The 20,592-nt window shown below is 38.4% G+C and overlaps 1 protein-coding gene across 12 annotated transcripts in view; it reads left to right on the forward strand.

Moving 5' to 3' along the window:
- Nucleotides 1-20,592, forward strand: part of LOC121079132 — a 242,263-nt gene that overhangs the window by 157,512 nt on the left and 64,159 nt on the right. For 4 of the 12 annotated variants that reach the window (XR_005824909.1, XR_005824907.1, XR_005824903.1 and 1 more), the window contains exon 9: nucleotides 17,033-17,087. The exons of 4 other annotated variants lie outside the window; for them this stretch is intronic. Coding sequence is in view for 2 of the 8 variants with exons in the window: in XM_040576020.1 (XP_040431954.1) it covers nucleotides 4,444-4,612 (169 nt within the window). In the remaining 6 variants the exon portion in view is untranslated. Of the gene's footprint in view, nucleotides 1-4,443; nucleotides 4,613-13,754; nucleotides 13,857-17,032; nucleotides 17,088-18,318; nucleotides 18,529-20,592 lie in introns of those variants that run through there. 4 more of the 12 variants (XR_005824894.1, XR_005824895.1, XM_040576046.1 and 1 more) reach the window with 4 other exon arrangements.

Genomic DNA, 20,592 nt, shown 5'->3' on the forward strand with positions numbered 1-20,592 from the left:
CATTTTGATACAATACCATTTGGAGTTTGATCTTATAATGATGTAGATTTCTGTAACAGTCTTTCTCAGATTAGCAGTTTTATGTAGCATACCTATAGTATGTAGGAGATTTCTTTTTGGCATTTAGTGGAAGTCTTTTTCTATTGTTCTTTGAGACTGAAAATATGAGAATAATTTCATAGTAGGAGTTAAGCTTATATGTGATTGCCACAATAAATAAAACGTGATCGTAATCTTTTTCAATTGTAAATACCAGCTGTAAAAATACTCTCTCCTGATCTTCCCACTCCACTCTCCCCCCAACTTTATGGTGTAGCATGGCTTGCTTGCAGGGGAATAGCAAATGCAAATATTTCCAGCAACTCACTGGAGAAGTTTTAAGAATGTATATACATACATTCATATGATTTTATTCATGGTTTGGAACTGTAATGATTTTAGATTTCAACCTGTTTTTGTCCAGTCTTCTTTGTAAGTGTGAATTTGCCTGAGCATCAAGGTCCAACTTAACTTGGGAGGCTGTTTTCTGTGTATCTTAGTAACCTGAAGGAGCTCCTGGGATGGGATTTTCTCAAGGAGATGTGGCAGTGAGCCCGACTGTGGGGAGTGTGATCAAAGGCAGATACATTCACCTGTACACAGAGGCTGGAGGCTGTTTAAGCTCCTTTTTTCAGTGTTGCACAATTTGGGTTCCAGCACTGACTTTCTTCTGATACTAGTCTGCAGAAGCTTTGTGAGAAATCAGGGCCTTGCACTGTAAGAAACAGCTTAACATGTCAGTCTAGTTCACTACACACCCAATGGCTTGACTACTAAATAGACTAGCCAGAGCCCTTGAATCCTTAGTACACTGACTTCAACAGTCTTCTGAAATGGCCATATCTCTAGTTCTGTTTTTTTCTTTTTCATAGAGACATTTCTCTATCTGTGTTTCTACTGGGACCTCTTTTAGCTCCGTAGGTCTGTCCCTTGTTTATGGTATGTGTTCAACTCCTAAACTTTGCTAATCATACAATCATAGAATATCCTGAGTTGGAAGGGATCCACAAGGATCATCAGGTCCAGCTCCTGGCTGCACCAAAAGTCATCCCAAAATCAGGCAATATGTCTGAGAGCATTGTCCAAATGCTTCTTGAATTCCGGCAGGCTCAGTGCTGTGACCACTGCCCTGGGGAGCCTGTCCCAGTGCCCGACCACCCTCTGGGTGCAGAACCTTTTCCTAACACCCAGCCTGACCCTCCCCTGTCCCAGCTCCATGCCGTTCCCTCGGGTCCTGTTGCTGTCCCCAGAGAGCAGAGCTCAGCACCTGCCCCTCCGCTCCCCCCATGAGGAAGCTGCAGGCCGCCATGAGGCCTCCCCTCAGTCTGCTCTGCTCTGGGCTGAACAAACCAAGGGACCTCAGCCACTCATACATCTTGTCCTCCAGACCCTTCACCATCTTTGTAGCCCTCCTTTGGAACCTCTCTAATAATTTTATGTCCTTCCTATCCTGTGGCACCCAAAACTGCACATAGTGCTTGAGGTGAGGCCACACCAGTGCAGAGTGGAGCGGGACAATCCTTTCAACTGCTAGCCATGCTCTGCCTGATGCACCCCAGCAGCACACAATTGGCCTTTTTGGCTGCCAGGGCACACTGCTAACTCATATTCAACTTACTGTCAAACAAAACCTCCAGATCCCTTTCCATGGAACTGCTCTCCAGCCTCTTGTCTCCCAGTCTGTACTTATAGTTAGGGTTGCCCTGTCCTAGGGGTAGAATCCAGCATGTGCTCTTGTCAAACTTAATATTGTTGGTGATTGCCCAGCCTTCTTATTAGTTAAGATCTCTCTGCAAGGCCTCTTTACCCTCGATGGAGTCAACCGCTCCTCCCTGTTTAGTGTCATCCACACTTATTTAGTATACCTGCATCCAAGTCATTTATGAAAACATAAAAGAGTACTAAGCCAAAAGAAAAAGCCTGTGTCACTCTTCCTAATCCTTGTTCCCAGTTTTAGAGTCAAGAAGCCACACTCTTGCCTTTAAGTTAAAACCTAAACCTCATGATACGTCTTGTGTGCTGTCCATACCAACATTGTAGCTAATTCAAGGAAAGGCTCTTCCTTCCTTTCCCTTCCCTTCCCTCCATACCATGGGGCTTTTTGATGCTACTGGCAAAACATCTTGTCCATGTTACTATATTGTTGTGGCTAAGCCTACCTACTGGAAATATATATTTTTGAGATGTTTGCTCCCTTTAAATGATTTATTCCTTTGAAAATACCTCCGGATTAAGAATTTATGGGAGTATAGTCTACTTATATTAGACATATACGTTCCTGAAGTAGCTTAGCTAGGGAGAATGAAATCTGTTTCTATATATTCCATCTTCCTCTGTTGTAGTTAAGTCAGAACAAGCTGCAGGATAGCATTGTGTGCCTTGGTGGCCACACAAGCACTTTGTATTCACTGGAGACCTAGAGGTATGACAGCTGCATATAAATATGCATACTTGGAGAGATTCATGGTTGTGCCTCATTCTAGGCATGATTGGCTGTAGTGCTGCCACTGCAAATCAATGAGCGCTTTCCTCATTTATCAGCTGCTTGCTTGCTTGCTTGCTTGAAAGCAGACAAAATGGTTAAAACACCAACAGCCCACAGAGGGCTCCTGAGTGAGTGAGACTTGTTTGCTACAGCACTCAAAACATTTCCCTGGATCTACAGTAGCTCTCAGTAGATGAATTTAGCACTCAGCAGATTAATTTAGCTCCCAGTGTGCTGGATTTAGAAAGAAAAACTAATATAGATGAATGCATTCTGTTCAGCCAGCATATTTTGTTTTGCAACAATACACATGTCTTATTTGAACTGCAATCTGGTTGGAAAGCATTTTGCGAATGGTACATTGGTCATAAAAATGAGTCATGCTTGCTCATTTTTTAAAAAGCTTTCATCTAGTGCAGATTAAGGAAGAAGGTATTGAGCAACTGATCGGAAAACATATTGAAATTTTAGCCATCTCTGATGAGTTTTGGGCAGCTTTTTAAGGTAGACTTTGAGGTTGTATTGCAAAAAATTAGTAGCTGCTTTTCACTTTTTTACCTGTATAGTGTACCAAGTGATGTGTAGCACCCCTGGACATGGTTACTCCATTCATTTGCCTCATTGCAGGCTTTGTGCAGGGTTTCCTTGGAAGAATTACCTAATTGGAAGCTGAAGGTATGTCTAATGGAACTTGGGAAGAGCTTTAGAGGAGGAAAAATTCAGGATACAATTTTTATTTATTTATTTATTTTTAACAAATGTTTTATTACTTTTGTATAAGGTTGAGCTTTCTTCCTTCACCGGGGGAAATGTCACAAAGAAAGTGGGACTAGCTCACTTATGTGTGGTAGCAGACTAGCTTGCTCATGCAAACAGTAATGCTTATTATTTCAAAGGCCAGGAAACTGAATAAGAAGATACAAATGTAAAATAAAGAATAAAAATCTGGGAGCTGAGGACATCATTTGGCTGTCTTTATTTAAACATAACGTGGTCAAGAAAATGTGAAAAAAATGTTGCAAAATGACAACCTGGCTTTCTAAACTAGTATCCTCGGTAAATGAGTGTCTCATATGAAAGACTAACTCTCAACACATCTTCCAGGGCCACTTCTTGATAAATTATTTCCACTACCGGCAGCAGGATGATTGTTATAAAACATTCTTTCTGTCTCTCAACAAATTTCTTTTAAAGCTTTGAAGAATGGGTTGAAGAGCAAATAGATCCTTTCAATTGAGTATGTGTCGTACAGTGCAGATTTAATTTACTCAGGAGGAGCTCAGCTGCTACAATGATGGGTACTTTATAGTAGTGATTCCCAATCTTACTTAATCAAAGAACTACTAAACCTTTGGAGGAACACAAACAACCAAAGATATTCCTCTTCAATGTTAATGCAGCTGTTTTCATTCATCAGTATATAAAAATGAAGGAATACTTTGGATGTTGTTTTGTAAGTTGTTTGTAAGTTGTTGGGTTTTGTTTATTTGTTTGTTTTCCCCCGCTTGTTTGTGCATTGCCTTGCATGTGCAGGGATGTGTGTGTATTGTCCTCCTCAGATTTTAAATTCTACAGTATTTTTGCAGATTATGTTGTAATACTTTACAAACTACCATCAGTTTTCAGTCAGTAAATTGAGGAGCCCTGCTATGAAGACAAGAGAAGGCTGGAGGCCTGGTTCATGTGTCTGCTAGGAGAACTGGATATCAAACTGTAAAATGGTCTGTGCACAGTTGCCCTCTGACTTACATGTGGTACATGTTGCTTTTAGTACGGGACTGTGAAGTGGAAATCTCTTAGGCATTATGTGGGATTTTACTGGTTCTCCTGTGAGAAGAATGAGGCATAACCGTGCTGCTGGCAGGGCACTGTGGGGAGTCAGTGCTGACTCACCATCCCTTCTGACTCCTCTTTTCCAGGAGGAGTGGGAATTTATCATCTGTACATCCTCCTGCGGGAAGAGGAGAGTAAACCAGCACCGTCCCTCATGGACTTGGCAAGTCTGGCCAGGGAGCCAGGGCAGTGAACCCAACATCGTGTTTATTTGGACCTGGCATGCTCAGAAGAGTAGTAGTATGTGTTGCACAGGTAAATCATACATGCCAGGGCCCTGAGAAAATCCATTCCCTGCCTCCCACTGATGCGTAGCTGTCTTGGCTTGGGGCACAAGTGTCCAGTCTTGAAGAGAGCTGTGTGAAACCTCAGTGGAGCCCACCCTCTTCTCTGAAACTGAATTTTCTCTGGCCCTGCTGCTCCACAGCCCTGCTCCTGCCCAGCCCCGATGATTTGGGCTCCACCTTAACACCAACCCTGTCCTGTCCTGCCCCGTCCTGGCTGGGCCTGGGGCCTGCAGCAGTGCTTGGGGATGGCCGGGCTGTGGCCAACCCTGGTCACTATCCCCAGCCCAGCCCAGGTTGCTTCGCTGGAGCTGCAGGATGGGGCTGGTTGAGGAGGGAGGCACTGCACTGCCCTAGTGGCCCTGGGCCTTGACCCTACAGCCCCACAGCCCCAGTGGAGTAGGGTAGGGTGTGCAGAAGATGGTTCTTTGTTGAAGTCCAGAGTGACACTTGGGCCACGCTGGAGGCAACACAAGGTTTCTCTTAGATCAGTCTTTTGGTCCTAGCTCTGAGTTTTCTCTTCTTTTCCTTGGCTATATCGAAGCAGTTTTGTAAATAATTGAGTCTGAGAATGCTAATGCTAATTCAAAAAGAAGTAAGCTCTACTGCTAGAATGCCTTTGTAGGTGTGACAACATTGAGTATACCCTAGAGCTTCAGTCTCCACAAATACATTGGGTAATGGTCTTTTTTTTTTGTATTTAAGCTTTTCTGTTGGTAGTTTGGGCTTTTGACTTTGCAGAAAGCAATCCACCATAAGTTTTTTTTCTCCACTGCTGTTGTGGGGGGACACCACAGCATCCTGATGCTGTGAATCCTTACCTTCCACAACCCCCACAGTCTGCATCATTCATCTCCTCCTCCACCTGTCAAGGTTTCCTTGCATTCTTGGCAACGGCTGCGGAGGAAATTAAAGGCTTTATTTCCAGCCTAGCTTCAGATGTCACAAATATGGAGGCCAGTTTCTGAAAAATCCAGTTCTAAAAACTCCAGTGTTTATTGTTTTCTGTGTTTACCAGCCAAGATCTTCTCCCTGATGTGGCAAAATACTGCCATCTGTAAGATACACCAAGCTATATGTTTTTGTGTTGGTACTTGCAAATGCCATAAGCTAATTCATGGCTTTGCTATGGTTTAAGATGTGGTTTATGATATGGTGGTTTAAGATATGGTGTGGTTTAAGATATGGTTTAAGACTTCATGGCACATAGTGGCTTGTTTTTAATGTCTTTTTTTTTTTTTTTGTCTTTAATTTAGTCTGACCCAGTTTAAATGTTCCAGCTTGGGACAGGTCCACAAGTTTGGGTAATTTCATTTAGACATACTCTTACACATAATTGGACTTTGTGGCTCTAATCTGTGCATGGAAACAAGTGATAATATATATTGGTAGAATTAACTTGCCTGTATTGTTGTAACATTACAGGATGTCCTCAGTAGTGTAGCAGTAGTGCTCCTATACCTTTTCATATAGAATATTCATTGTTAAAAGATGTGCAGAAGTTAATTGATCTCAAAACTTACTTTTACTTGATCATTACCAAGATATTTAGCTATTAATACACAGTTTCATGACGCATTAAATGAGTTAGGAACACAATTGGCCAATTCTTCCCATTACCGCGACTTAAATTTCAGCTGCTTTTTTAGCATTCTTGATGTTGTTTTAGTAGTTTATAAATCGTAAAGGAAAAAAAGATAACAGAACTTCAGATTTCCACATGTGCAGATCTGTACTTTGCCATAGGGACACGATTAAACAGGTAGTATAGGTACAGTCTAAGTTGTTTAAATGGACTTCACATCATCAGGTGTTCTTTTTGTCTTCCCTTGAGAAACTTAGTGTAAAGAATATAGACAATAGATTTGGCTCAGGTTGACTTGATCAATTCATGGTGTGTGGACAGTACCCAGTTTGAAGCAGATAGCCTGCTTAATAAACCTCCTGCTATTTAGAGAGAATATTTGTTTTGTTTATTTGTTTATTTATTATTTATTATTTGTTATAATAAACAGAAACATGGATCTGGAGGTTGTATGGCTTTAGTCCTAGAAAATTGTATTTATTTATTTATTTATTTTAAATGAGGCACAAAAATATTTTAGATCCCAAAGTTCTACTTGTCTACTGGAAATCAATTTTATTTATGATTTTTTTCTATATTAGATGTGGTGTTCAATCTTTGTCACCTTCTCTTCTTCTCTCCCCCATCCCTGCCCCCCACTTCAGCAGACCTACTTTTCTGATACAGATAATAATTTGTAATAACTTTGTCTCTGGCAAAGTTATTTGTACTTGTACTGGCAAAGTCACAGGGGCTGCCTCTGGGTGATATCTCTGTGTAGGCAGTGTTTCTTCATGATACAGTGGGTCTGTCTCTTCAAAATAGGTAACAAACTCCAAAAGTGTTTTGTGCATGAGCAAAAATTAAATCTCCACCACAGCCTTGGTGTAACCTACCTGACCAATTGACTCAAATTACAAGTTAGATACAGGGGTGTAGCTCATGCTGTTGTGCACAGTGACTGCTGCAGCAGGGTGGAATGATTACATCAGGCACCAGTCTGAAGAGACAAGATGGGAAGGTCTGATGGAACATGCTAGAGGAAGGCTTCTGAAGAGGAACAAACATTTCTAGATACTCTAAAGTGTTGGTTTACCGTGAGTTCATTTTGGCTCAAGTCCACTGCAGGATCTGTAATTCATTTGGTAGCATTGATATAAAGAATTCTGCTAACATAACCCACACGTATGGTTTTGTTTGTTTGTTTGTTTTTGTTTTTATAAATGCTCTTTGTGATTCTCTTTGGATCCATAGTAGACAGCCCAACAACTACTACATTTCCACACAATAATCTGAGTTCAGAGAGATGAGTAGAATGCAAATAGTTTAATAAGCAAATGTAAAGATAGATGACAGAAGATGAACAATACTTTTTCACATAAAAATAAACCACAGTACAAAAGATATTCAGAATTAGAGGAAGAGGATAGTATTGAAAATAACATAGATTTTGTGGTTGCTTTGGAATTCAGTGCAGAAGCCACGAGTAACACATTCTCCCCACCCCACCCCTATTTTAACTGCGTCTGGTAATAGCTATAGGGACATCGATTATCATTATATCAAAGACTAAAATTAGAAATGCTTCACACAGCAACATACAAATGGTTTAACAGTTTCAGGCTAAGGGTGTATGTGGGGGAAAAAACACACCCCATTTCTTTGCCTTGAAGCCAGCCAGCATAGCTCATCTACACATACATAGATCACTCCAAGGGCAACAGTGGGAAAAAAAAACACTTCATGAGGTTTGCTGAACACTTATCATTTAGGAAGTTGGAGGAATAGTCTGTGGGTTAACATCCTAGTCTAGGTTATCAGAGATTTAGGTTTGGTTCCTGAGTTAGCAGAGATATCCCATGGTTAAGTAGTGTAAGTAGTTTTCCTATGCCTCACTTCCCCATCAGGTAAAAATAGGGACCTCTTACAGGGCTGTTGTGAGGATGAATGCCTAATGCTTGTTAAGTGCTTGGATTATTCAGTAATGAAGGTAGTCTAAGTACCTTGAAGCATCGTTTATGCTGGAATGTGTATAGGCTGTCTCCATGCACCAGGGGCTTTCTCAATTACTTACTCCACTTAGCTTGGAAGACAGTGGAACTAACAACACACCTAAAAGGACCAAAAGATCAGCACTGTTCTGAGATCCATTTTGTCAGGGAAGAGAAAAAAAAAAAAAAAAAAAAAGAGGCTTCTTTGAGGAAGACACTTCTTTGTGCTGGGCTGTGACTGGACATGACCTAAGTAGAATAGTAGAATATAATCAAAAAAGCTTGGTCTGAGAAGATGATGGGGAATGAGAGAAAGCTGCTATATCAAATTCTCTGCTGAGAAAGGAGGCAGTGGAAGAGCAAGACAAGCAAGCTCTAGAAATGAGACATCCTTGTGGAGGTCAGACATACAGGGACGGGAACAAAAAAGTGGAAGAATGACAATGTGGCAATAACAACACAAGGATTTTCCTGTGCTAGATTATAGCTCCAGACATAACTGGGGGGCTGGAACAGAAGAGGGAGAATATGTTGGAGAAGTGGGAGAGAGTAACAGTAGCTGCTACTGGTATAGGGATGTCAATTTATTGCATTTGACTAGTGAAACACTAGTGTTGTGGATGAAGTTGTGCAGACAGGGAGGAGATCACAGAAGGATCAAAAATCAGGAGATTTATAGTTTGCAGCTAAGAAAAGCATTTTGTGTGGGAAGATTACTGCATTAGAATAGTCTGAGGAATAATAATAATTGAAATACTCCAGCTGAAAAACCTCTGAAGTGAATCTGTCTGTGTTACTGGAGAAAAGAAGGGTGCCATAGAGATAACATAGCATTTTCAAGGTTAAAGGCAGAGGTCATGGTGAAGCTGTAAATTCCACTAGCTTCAGTTGTCTGTGTCAGGCCCCAGGAGGAGACCTCAGGCTGGCTGCATACAGTGAGCCAGGCACTCACACGGGCACTGAAACCACAGCATTTTCCTTAGTCGTGATAGTGAAAAGGGCATTGTAGGTAAGTGCTTGGCCTCGTAGGCAACAGGTTCCTGATGTAAAAATAGTTACGGGTGGGAGATGTGACATGTCAAAAACGATTTAGGGGGTGACGAGTCAACAGAAGGGAAAGCAGTGGGAATACTGAAGCTGTACCGGGAGGGATGGACTGGGAAGGGAATTTATCTAGGAACAGATACCAAAATCTTAAGGTAGAGAATAATATTTGGGAACAAGTATAAGCACAGAGAGTTTCAGACTGGATTTGGCAGTTTAAGTAGTCACAGAAAACTGTATTTGAGAATTTTAAGGAGTAGAGTTTTTGCTGTGTTTTGTGTTTTTATTTTCTTTACTTTGATAAGGCCTTGCAGTTTTGTAGGAAAAAATAGAACATATCTCATCTCATCCCATCTCATCTCATCTCACCTCCTGTATAGTACTATATTTGGAGAGCATTGTTAGCTGAGGTTTTTGTTTGGGGGTGAGCAGTAAACAGAACATAATTTTCTCCAGTTTAGTCACACTAGGAAAAAAAATAAAAGAACAATTTGGTGTTTAGCTGTCAGGTCTATGTACTGTTCCTGTACAAGCCTTATTTAATAAGAATTTAAGTAAATACAAGTGAAGTACTGAAAGCATAAAACATCTGGAATACTTTAAGGATGCACTGAAATATAACGTGATTAATTTCTTTTGTGTTAATTATACCTGTTATGAGCTAAAACAGATTCCGCTTTCCACCCATTATTATGTAACTTGTGGCTTTGCTGTTCTTTGAAATGCCGTTTTCTGTTCATGTGGTATATTAAAAAATGTTAGAAGACAAATTACAAAGCTTAACTGAAATAATGCCAAAAATCTTACACAAGTTATTCTACTAGATAAATAATTAGTATATGCTTACTGTTATTTTTATTTTTTTTTAATTTTATTTTTTTAATCAAAAAGAAATGGTAATGTAATGAGCTAGGGTTGAGCAGGATTTTTTTTTTTTTTTTCTGTTCTATGATTTAATGGAATTGCCCTGTGCCTATGGAGAGGTATCTAAGATCAGTCTGTGAGCTGTTACTCCTGTGTAGTACTCTGTATTCAAGAGTACATTTTGCTTTATGCTGCATGGATTGTAGGTGTAGCATATCACTGAGCTTGGATGCTCTGGGATATAACACAGCTCATTAATGGACTGAGAGTCATGGTAAGTTTTTTTTACGAACGTTCTCAACCACAGCAAAACAGAAGTTAAAGCACTGTGTTGTTCTTGTAAGTGTGGGTCTGGAGGAGGGTTATAGGATCTCTTTGCCTATTGTGAGCCTTTGGATGTGGGTGTCATCTCCACAGGGAGACACTTTTGACCCTGGCAGCAAAGCTGCAGGGAGCAATAAGAACACAGAAATCTTCTGCTTGCCTGCTGAAGGGAAATGAAAGATCTCTGTGGGCATGCCCGGGAGGGTCACTGGGCTGTAGATCTGCTCCAGGTGCCCCACGAAGTAGCTGTCACTGCTTACTAGAAGCTTTGAGGAAGTTTTGGATGTGTCTTACGATTCTCCTTCAGATGCAGTGGTGTTTTTTCTTCTCTGTTTTTCCACTGTAATGGTCTTACAGTGCAATGCAACCCATAGTAAGTATATAAAAATTAGTCCTGTTTTAGTACTTTAGGAGAAAAAATACTTTCACTTAAAAGACCTTGTCCTTTTTTTTTTAGCAGTAAGTGAAACTACCACCAACAAAATGAAAATAGTTTTGTAAGATTTGCTTTGATAAATTGGGCATTGCTTATATGTTGTAGGAATCTGAATTTAGCAGATCCAAATCCACTCATAGACAGGGAACTCAAAGTGTAGTACAGCACTTGAGTCTAATTTCACCCCTAATTTGACAACTGAGGTGAACTTGAAGCCTTAGAAAGTAGAATAATCTCACTGAAAAGTATGAAATTCTCTCCCCCAAATCAGTAAGCATTTACAAGAACCTCGAAGAAGCTCAATTTGTTTAATAAAGCTTCTGAATAGCTCATGTTTGTCCACACAAACCCATAGGAGAGTTTGTTTATAGTTGTACTTACATGCTTAATCTAAATGAAGAAAATACTAAGAGCAGCTTTTTCCCTGTAAAGATCTCCAGTTCAGTTTTAGTGGTATATGAGGTACTGGTAGATAATTTAACTTTTTTGGCATCAAATATGACTTCTCAATCTTTACAGATTAACCCTGTTCAGTAGGTGATATTCATTACCAAAAAAAGGATATTTTTTAAACACTAAAGTTCAAAGAACTCCAACATACTCAATAAAACCAAGAGGATTGTGTTGGCTATTTATGCATGCAGTTATTACTTTAATAGAAACAGTCTTTTGCTCTTGAAACATATAATTTTCTTTTTGGAAAATGCAAATAATTTCATTTGAATTAACACTTTTTTTTTTTTTTTTTTTTAAGACTGCTTTATGCTGGAGATTTCTGTGCCATGTACTATAACTTTAATCTTGTTTTAGCTGCATAATAGGAGTAGAACCTGTCTTGAACAAACATGTTGTCTGTTCAGTTGTAAACGTAGGAGTGCATCTTGCTGAAACAGTTCAAGCTTTTGCATGTTTGCTGTATTAGGTCCTATGATAAACAGTTTACATAGTGTAACAGAGCTTTGCCTACTGAGTGAGGTGAATCCATTTAGATCAGACTCAGTGGTCTCTCCTAGGCACCCAGGTGCTGCCACAAAGAGGGCTATCCACACAGCCACCAAGCTGCAATCTCTTCACATGATTGGTGGTGTTCAGCTCCAGTGCTGCTTTGGGCACTGAAAGGACTAAGCATCCTCTGCTTTCTTAGGGACATAAATTAGAGCAGCTGGCCAAAGGAGCACAGCAAACCAAGGATTTGGTCCCTCAGTCTTTGCGGGTTCTATATGGACAGCTATTCTTCCAAGGAGGTCTGACGTGGAGAATCCAGAGTCTCTGCCTGGCGTCACTGCATGCTGAGTAGAGCCATCAGTGTCCCATGGGTGTCCAGGTCAACCTGGGACCCCTTGTTTGGCTCATCTGATGGCTTTCTAGGAAGGCGGTGGGGATGAAAATTAAGAAAATAAACGTCTCAGAACTTAGCTGAGACAGGGTAAAAACATTTGCATGACAGTAGGCAGGAGTTTGCAGGTCTTAAATTCATTGGACACATTCATTGTTGTGATTTTAACCAGCCAAGTATTTTTGCTGGTGTAACAAGCTGTTTGGAGCTCACCACAGTTTTGTACTTAAAGAGGGACATACAACACTGTGCAATGAAATATATGCTGTCCTGAAATGCCTTGTAGCTTTTAGGAGGCTATTCAGCTGTGATTCCCCCCATCTCCCCAGCAATTTCAGTGCCCCTGAGGCAAACATATAGACTCATAGACTTATTTTCTCTGTTGACTTTATATTCTTACTTGGAAGATTTACAGTGCTATTTTTTATGGAAATACCTGAGCCTATGACAATTAAACAGTTTTCAGTACTTATAAAAATTCCTTACTTTTAATTAGCCAGTGTCCATTTCTTTTGGCCCTCAGTTCTTTTTTCTTTTCCTTTTCCATATAAATGGGTGTAAAAGTGGAAGGATGAAATTTAAGCTTTAAAACGTACATTCCTATATTGTTTCTGCTGACCCGACTTTAACTTCTAAAAGACAAGGGTGAGAAAAGCCAGTTTAATTATCTACAAACAACCAAGAGCTATAGACAAGAACTCCAGTCTGTTGCTTTTAGCTATTGATATGACTAACTCTAGTACTGATGATAGTGTTTCAAAAAAGAACTCCCCAAAACCCAGTTAATGGCTTCTTTTTTTCCTAAGCTGTGACTTTGCTGGAGTTCTAATACTTCAGGTTTTAAAAATTAATAATGTAGAGCTGAAGTGAAAATAATATTTTGGAAGGGGGGATGAAACAAACTATTTCCTTTTCATCCTTCCCCAATGATTTGCAGGCAAACACATCCCCAGGCAAGTTCTGAACTTCCATAATTACATTGAATTCCTAGTCAATTGGGCTTTTCTCCTGCTATTGAGTTCTTCCTTGAATAATGCCTGCTTTATAATGATTTGTGTGCAGACAATAAATGTAGAGATTTAGTAGGATGAAGGCTGTGGCTCCGTACAAAGATATTTAGCCCTTAACTCCTATTGAAATCAATACTTTTGCAAATCTGTTTATAAGTGACTTAAAATGAATATGCATAAAAAAAGGATTACTATTAAATGTTTAAAGTATAAAGAGAGAATAACAAGGCTGTTCTTTGTAAAGTGACTAAAAATTGTATGTATCTATAATGTTCTATGATTATTGTCTCAGTACATTGTGCTCTTTATATCTTATTGTATGTGCTCAGTTTGAAAAAAAAAAGTTGGTTATTGTTTCTGCAGACTCTGCCAACTGGTAGGCAAACTTGCTTCATTTTCTACTCAAACTTTATCATGAGTAAAAAAAATAGCTTATCTTCCCCCATCAGACTCATCACGATGCCTGTTCTTCCAGCAAGAGTTGGGATAACTCTTTGTTTATGACTGACTAGCAAATAAAGAATACAAGTTTTTTTTCTTTTAGCAATACAAAGAAAACGGGTAAGAAGGGGTGAGCAATAATCTGTGTTCTGGAAGAGGCTGTGACATAGTACATGAAGGAAATGGAGCTGCTGATGCAAAAAAGGTGCCTTTTTTTTCTCTCTCAGTGCAGAGTCATGTGTTTGGGGCTTTTGGCTGGTACATGAGTGCTGGCAGCAGTGCCTGCATCAGCAGGGATGGGTGTCTGTCACAGTTCTGAGATCTGGCCAAGATAAGCGAATTGTATCCGGTCTATTATTAATCCACTTACTCTTGCTAGTTTTCATGCGTATCATGTTGTTACGGAACGGCTGACCAAAAGTCTAACAGTGAAAGACAGTTTGCCCTCCGATGCTAAACAAAGGTAATTGTTAGGACCATCCCTGATTTCCCTGGTTCTGCTGTGTAACCATGAGTGATTACGTGTGGTGGGATATAACTGTTGTGGCTGGAGCTCAAATGCAAAGCTTCTCTTACAATACTGTCTAGAAAAGATAGATTCAGCAGCAAGAATGTTGGCATTACGTGCAGAAAATAATAGCCTTTCTCAGGCAGTCAGGGCTTAAGTTAAACATGCGGAGACAGGTATTTTATTAAATTTCTCACTTTTACAAGACACGTTTGGATCACTATTCCAACTGATCACATAGCAGCATAGCTTCTGTTTTTTTTTTGTTTTTTTCTAGTGAAGAATTCATTCCAATTCTTCTCTGTGTAGAACCTCAGAATAAAAGACTATGTGCAGCAAATCTTAATACAGCAAAGTGGCCACTGTTGCGTTTATCCAATCATCAGTCATCTTTTCATTTTTTTGCATTTGTTCAAGCTCTCCTGCTTTTAAACTGCTGAGAACTTTCCTGCCATTAGCTATGAGCAGAGAAACTTTTTTTTTTTTTTTTTTTTTTTTTTTTTTACCTATGTTGACTTAAAAAGCTGGATGAGTCTAGTGTTGCAAACCCAGCAGCAGGACTGTAGCTGGACTCGGAACACAGAAGATAAGTGCCATGGTAATTCTTTCTGAAATGAGACAGAAGTCCCCTACACCAGAGACAGGCAGGTGGCTAAGGATATGGTGAGGATATGACCCTTTCAGCTCAAGGTTGCTTGACCCAAATCCCAGCTTTTATATTAAGATAAACTAATCTTGCTGCATTGGAGGTTGCTAATGTAGCCAAGAAGAAACTATATTTTATTAGCAACATAAATTCTAGGTTTTGCTGATAGTGGGACTGATCTGACAGGGTTTGCAGTTTGTTTATACCCTTCCTCACAGCTGGTTGCTGGTACATTCCTGAATTCTCTGCATTATGGTCACTGACTTATTTTTAGTCAAAAATGCAAGGCAGGTACTCATATGATGATTGATCTTCAGTACACCAGAAACTGCAGTCTCAGGTGAAAGGCAGAGAGAGGTGCTAGAACTGTCTTCTGTGTTACAGTGGTCTTTTTCAAGAGTCTTTCATTGACATCTTATGACACTGCCCATTATAAGAGTGGGAAGAGTGAGACTCTTCATTTTGTGTCCAAAAGTGAAACTGTTTCTCTAGTCACACAGTTTCCTTGTGGTCAGCAAGGAAATTAAGTAGGTACTTTGTGAAACACTGCCAGGCAACCCTTTTGCTGTGTTGGTTTGCAAAGGGGATTGTATGCTCTCAGTTATTCCCAGACCTCAAGGAGGAAGATCTGTGCGTTCCAGCACTGGAGCTGGTTGTGGTTGGCAGCTAACATGCCTCATAACAGAATTTCTGAAAACTTTTTGCATTCCCAACACTCCAAACTGATTTACTTTTCAAGGAAAGCGGTCTTACAACGTTATTGAAGTGGTAAAGTGGTAAAGTCAAGCGATACTAGGTTGGCTTGTGCACCTTGACGTGACCGTCCTCTGCAAATGCAATGTGGGAATTCTTCCTTATTTGGTAACACACTTCTTTTTCATACAGCCTTCAATCTAGGCAGTGAACAGATGGGCCAGCTCTGAGCATAAATTGAGTTTTGTAACAAGTGACAGTCTTGTTCAGAAAGAGAAAGTGGAAAGTATGCAGTGACTGAGAACGTCTCAGGACAAGAAAAAGGAGTCTCATGACAAAGTTGATTAAAGCTCTGCAGAATAAAATACAGTCCTCAGATTTATCACAGAGTTCACATATTGAGGTGTGAGGTGCACTGCATAGTTTTTAGAGTTGGTCAGCAATTGCATGTTCCTCATTTTTGTAATTTAAGTTTGGCATCTAATTTGCAAAAGTGCTTGGTATTTAGATGTCCAATTGAAACTGTTGTGAGTGGTGCCTTGAATATATAAAGTGCTGTGTAATGCTTAGTCCTATGAAAAACTAGGCCCATGTGACCCAAATTACGTATTCACTTTTCAGCTTGATCCCTTAGCACCAAGTAACTCATCTGTAAAATGGGGACAGCGCTATTCCTCCAAAGGAATTTGCTGAATTTGAGTTGCATGATGTTTGTGCTACAGTCAAAACAGTCATTATTGCAGTGTAGGTAGCATAGCAGCGTAATGCAGTTTTAAAATCAGGATTTCAATACTACTCTCTGAATGTCTCTCCAATCCACAAATTAAGCAATGAAATTAATACAAACTATCAGTGCTTGAATGTTTTGCATGTCTGTTTGTACAACAAATGAAGAGGAGTTCCCATGGAAGAATGCTGTATGGCTAAGCAATTAGCAGCTGTGCCATACAATACTCATTGAAGAAATAAAAATTGCACTGGCAGCCAAACATGTGGCATTTTCTAAAATTTATATGAATCACATTCCAGTCTTAATAATGTTCTTTTCATACTACATTTATATGAAATTTTATAGAAAGCGAATGAACTGCGTGTATTCAAGCACCCTGAAGAACATTTAATGAGAAGTGAGTGGTTTTTTCTACCACATGGACATACTATAAATCTGCGTATGCTTCTAAACAAGTAATGATAGATATGCATATAGCTATTTGAATAAAAAGACACAAAAATTATTAAAAACTTTACATTACAGATATATTCAATCCGTTCTGAATAGCACAGTATAGTGAACAATATAGTCTATGGGTTTTAGTACTATTACTTATAAATGTAATCCTGATCTACAGTCAGGACTCTTTTGGGAAAACACCGACTTAATAGATTTTAAGAAGCTTTTTGTTTACTTTGATTTTGTTGCCTGTAATTTGCATATGATAGTAACCACACTATTACTAATTTATCATCAAAAATATGAAAGAAAGAAATCATAATAAAATGTCTTTTTGTTTGTTTGTTTGTTTTCCTTTAACAGATTTCTTTTACAATACATTCTCCTCAAGCCTGTGAATTTTTCTTTAACTGACCAGGTAAGCAAATATACATACTCATAGAGGTTTTTTGTAAATATGTTTTCCAGACAGTAGGCAATTAATTCTGAGAGACTGGTGTTGTTTTGTTGGACAAAATCTGCAAAATCTATTATAAAAAAGGTTGAAAATGCTGTTGTCAATTTCCAATTAAAAAAAAAAAAAAAGTTGAAATCTCCCAAATTCTTTAAATTTCAGTTGGAAACTCAGTTTATTTTCCAGATATGCTTAATTTTATTCTTTCTCTCTATTCTTCTTTTTACTTGTCATCTTAGTTTCCTCACTTTCTGTTGATATTTACAATTTACAAATGGATTTTTTTTATTTTATTTTTTGCTGGGTGTTATCAGTCTCTCTCTGCCTGGCTGGGTACCAGCATTGCAGACAGGATTGTCTGTTGAGAACTCCAGAGATAATATTTTAACAACACAGGCAGGAATGGAACAGCAACAGTAGAGTGGCTGGTGGAAAGTGGAAGTGACTTTGGAAATTTATGAATGCCATTTCTGTAGAGCAGAAGTTAATAAAATGCAACTATGAAATGAACAAAGTTGCTTCTAATGATCAGTTTTGCAGTAAAAAAAAAAAAAAAAAAAAAAGCCATACAAAACAACAACACTGGGTACTGAAAAGCCAAGTCAAAGAACCAACTTAAAATATTACTGTCTATATATTACTGTCTATAGATTGGTACACTGAGGTGTATCTTTTACCTATGGAATTGTGGTTTGATTGTCTGTTGTTGTATGCTGTAGTTGGCAGAAAACACTTTTTTGGCTCTTTTATTGTTATCAGTGTTGATGATGGAGTTGGGCTTATTTGCGTGGAGCTTTAATGTGGTTTAGCTTTAATGTTACATATACCAAATTCCATCATTTTTTGATATTTCTTCTTGAGTGATCGATACCTTTTTGGGAGAGAATAGACTGGACAAAGTGAATTAGTGATACTATTTCATGTGGACTGTTTTGTTTACAGAGATCGTTTCCCTTAGTTTTAAAGTTCTGGTGCTTTTCAATAGACTCATCTTAGCTATGGTTAAAATAACTAGATATGGGCAAAAAAAAAAAATTAAAAAAAATGTGTACTTCGGGTTCATATCAAATCCATTCACTTGTTTCATGTCGTAATGTTCTATAGCTCTAACACTTTATTTGTACTGTTAACCTCATCTTTATTTAAGATGAGAGGTGGTCTCTTATAATCTTATAATTCTATCTTCTTATCATAGGGTTTTTCTGTGGTGCCAGCAAGACATAGAAAGCTTCCTTGAGCTCAATTCACCAAGGAGAGATCTCTTCCCTTTAAATCTTGTCCTGAAAATTCACTTCAAACCCACTATACCTTCACATCATTTAAAAACTAGATACAGACCTCAGGTAGTGGTGTCTTCTGAATTCCTCTAGTTGGATATTCATGGATTTTATTTTATTTTATTTTTTTTTTTGCAGATCAGTCTGCAATCAGTCTTGCAATCAGGAAGTGAAATCTGGGATTAAAACCACCTAGTGATTTCAAATGTTAATCTTAAGGGCTTCTCCTAGGCATTTCATATTAAAAAATGGGTAACATGGGACAAATGATCAAGGAGTTATATTTGCATCTTTCATTTTTCACATCTAGGCCAAGTTAGTCATTCTTCTGAGTTTCCTTACTCATGCTTGAAAATATTTTTATATTTTGTTCAAAATGTAAGACACAATTATTGACAATAAATAAATCTGATAAAATAATTGTAACAGCCGTAGAAAAAAAAGGCTATTGACAACCTCTATACTTATTCTTCTTATATAGACATCTTCTGAAAAGCTTGTCATGTCACTTGCTTTTCAAATGTAAATTATAATGAAATTGTAATACTTAGATTGATTCAGAATAATAACTGATTTACTCATCAATATGAAAAATCTGAGAAAAGAAATCATGGCCCAAATAACAAATTTAATTTCATTCTTTAACTCTTTGTTTCTCTAAGTATCGTTAATCATTTTTATCTGAAATGAAAATCAATATATTTCAGTAAGATTTATTCAAGCCTGTCTTTAACAAAACTAATCATGTTCTTTTATTAAAGTAATGAAGTCAAGTTCATCTGGAGCATCTAAACTGCATTTTTAGTGAATAAACTGTTTTCTCTAACTTCTCTGTACCTTGCCAACCTTCTTACGCCAGCCGTCACCTTCAAAGATCACCTAATCCAAGGCTGTAGTTTCCAGATCAAATATATCTGCCAGTCAAGGAAATCAATTTTTAAGAAGTTGGTGCTAAAAAACAACAGTCCAAAGACAGAGATCAGACCCCAAAAGGAGCTACATAGTTATAAAGTCTCTACTGACCTTACTAGCTTTATCAATTGCTTCAGTGCTTCAGTGCTTCAATTTATCAATTGTCTTCAGTGATGATGATTGTTGCCTTCATAAAGTAGAAAAAAAGAGCTACAGTAAATATTTCTGCTCCATGGACAGAATATCTGTCTTTGTACGTATTCTACAAATCTCTATAAATTAATTAGATGATACAGTTTATGAACATGCCTGTGATGAGGTAGAGTGTTTGGCGAAACATGGCTGAAGATGAGTGGTTCATCATGGAGTTCAGTGCTAATCTTTTCTACTGGTAATGAAATGGGTTCTGATCTGGAACCTTTAACATCTCTCTGTCACTTTAAACGTTAATCAAAGTATCTTCAAGATTGTTCATGTTTTTGTTCAACCCCCTGTTCTGTTGTTGTGTTAGTGTGAACAATTGCCTAGTGACTGAAAACCCAACACTGTCTCTGTCAAGTAGACATTAGTGAAACTGAGACCTAGTTTATACAGACTATTAAGCCAGGCAGATTTTTTCATGTTTTAGCCACTATTGTATGTATAGGGCACTTTAAGAAACTGAGGCATTGTATTGCTAGTGCAATGCTGTGCAATAAAGAAATTTTCCATAGATACTGTCAAAAACTGTTCTTACAATAACTAGCTCTCTGACAAAAAGCTATATTTTGAAGATTGCAAGCCTATTGGTATTCTCTGAGGCGCTGAAAGCCTGCTAAAAGTACGGGTGTACAATTAGTATACAATTTCTTTGCAGTACACAGATTGTGGACCAGATATTTTCTATGTGAACATATAAAAATGCAACATGAAAATGATCACTTCATTTTCAATCTACATTTCATGCACTTTTTTTTTTTTTTTTTTTTCTGCTGGCGGCATCCTGTATCTTCATGATCTATATGAAATATTAAATGCTCTTAATAAGTATTTTGGAAAAAAAAAATCTTTATATACCAGGAGAGCTCTTATAACTGTGGCATAAAAGTTCATTGAGAAGTTTTTGGTAGTCACACAGAGCCTCTCTGAAACATTCAGAATTTTTAGCATTTTAAGACTATTCTAGCACGTCAAGTTACTGGCAGACACAAAGCCCATTATAAGGAACAGTCATTGAGAGTGAAAATTGGATTCACAGTTTTCACATAGGAAATCTGATTACCAGTGTTATGCTTGAATGA

The sequence above is a fragment of the Cygnus olor genome, chromosome 1 (assembly GCF_009769625.2).
Source record: "Cygnus olor isolate bCygOlo1 chromosome 1, bCygOlo1.pri.v2, whole genome shotgun sequence".
NCBI lineage: Eukaryota > Metazoa > Chordata > Aves > Anseriformes > Anatidae > Cygnus > Cygnus olor.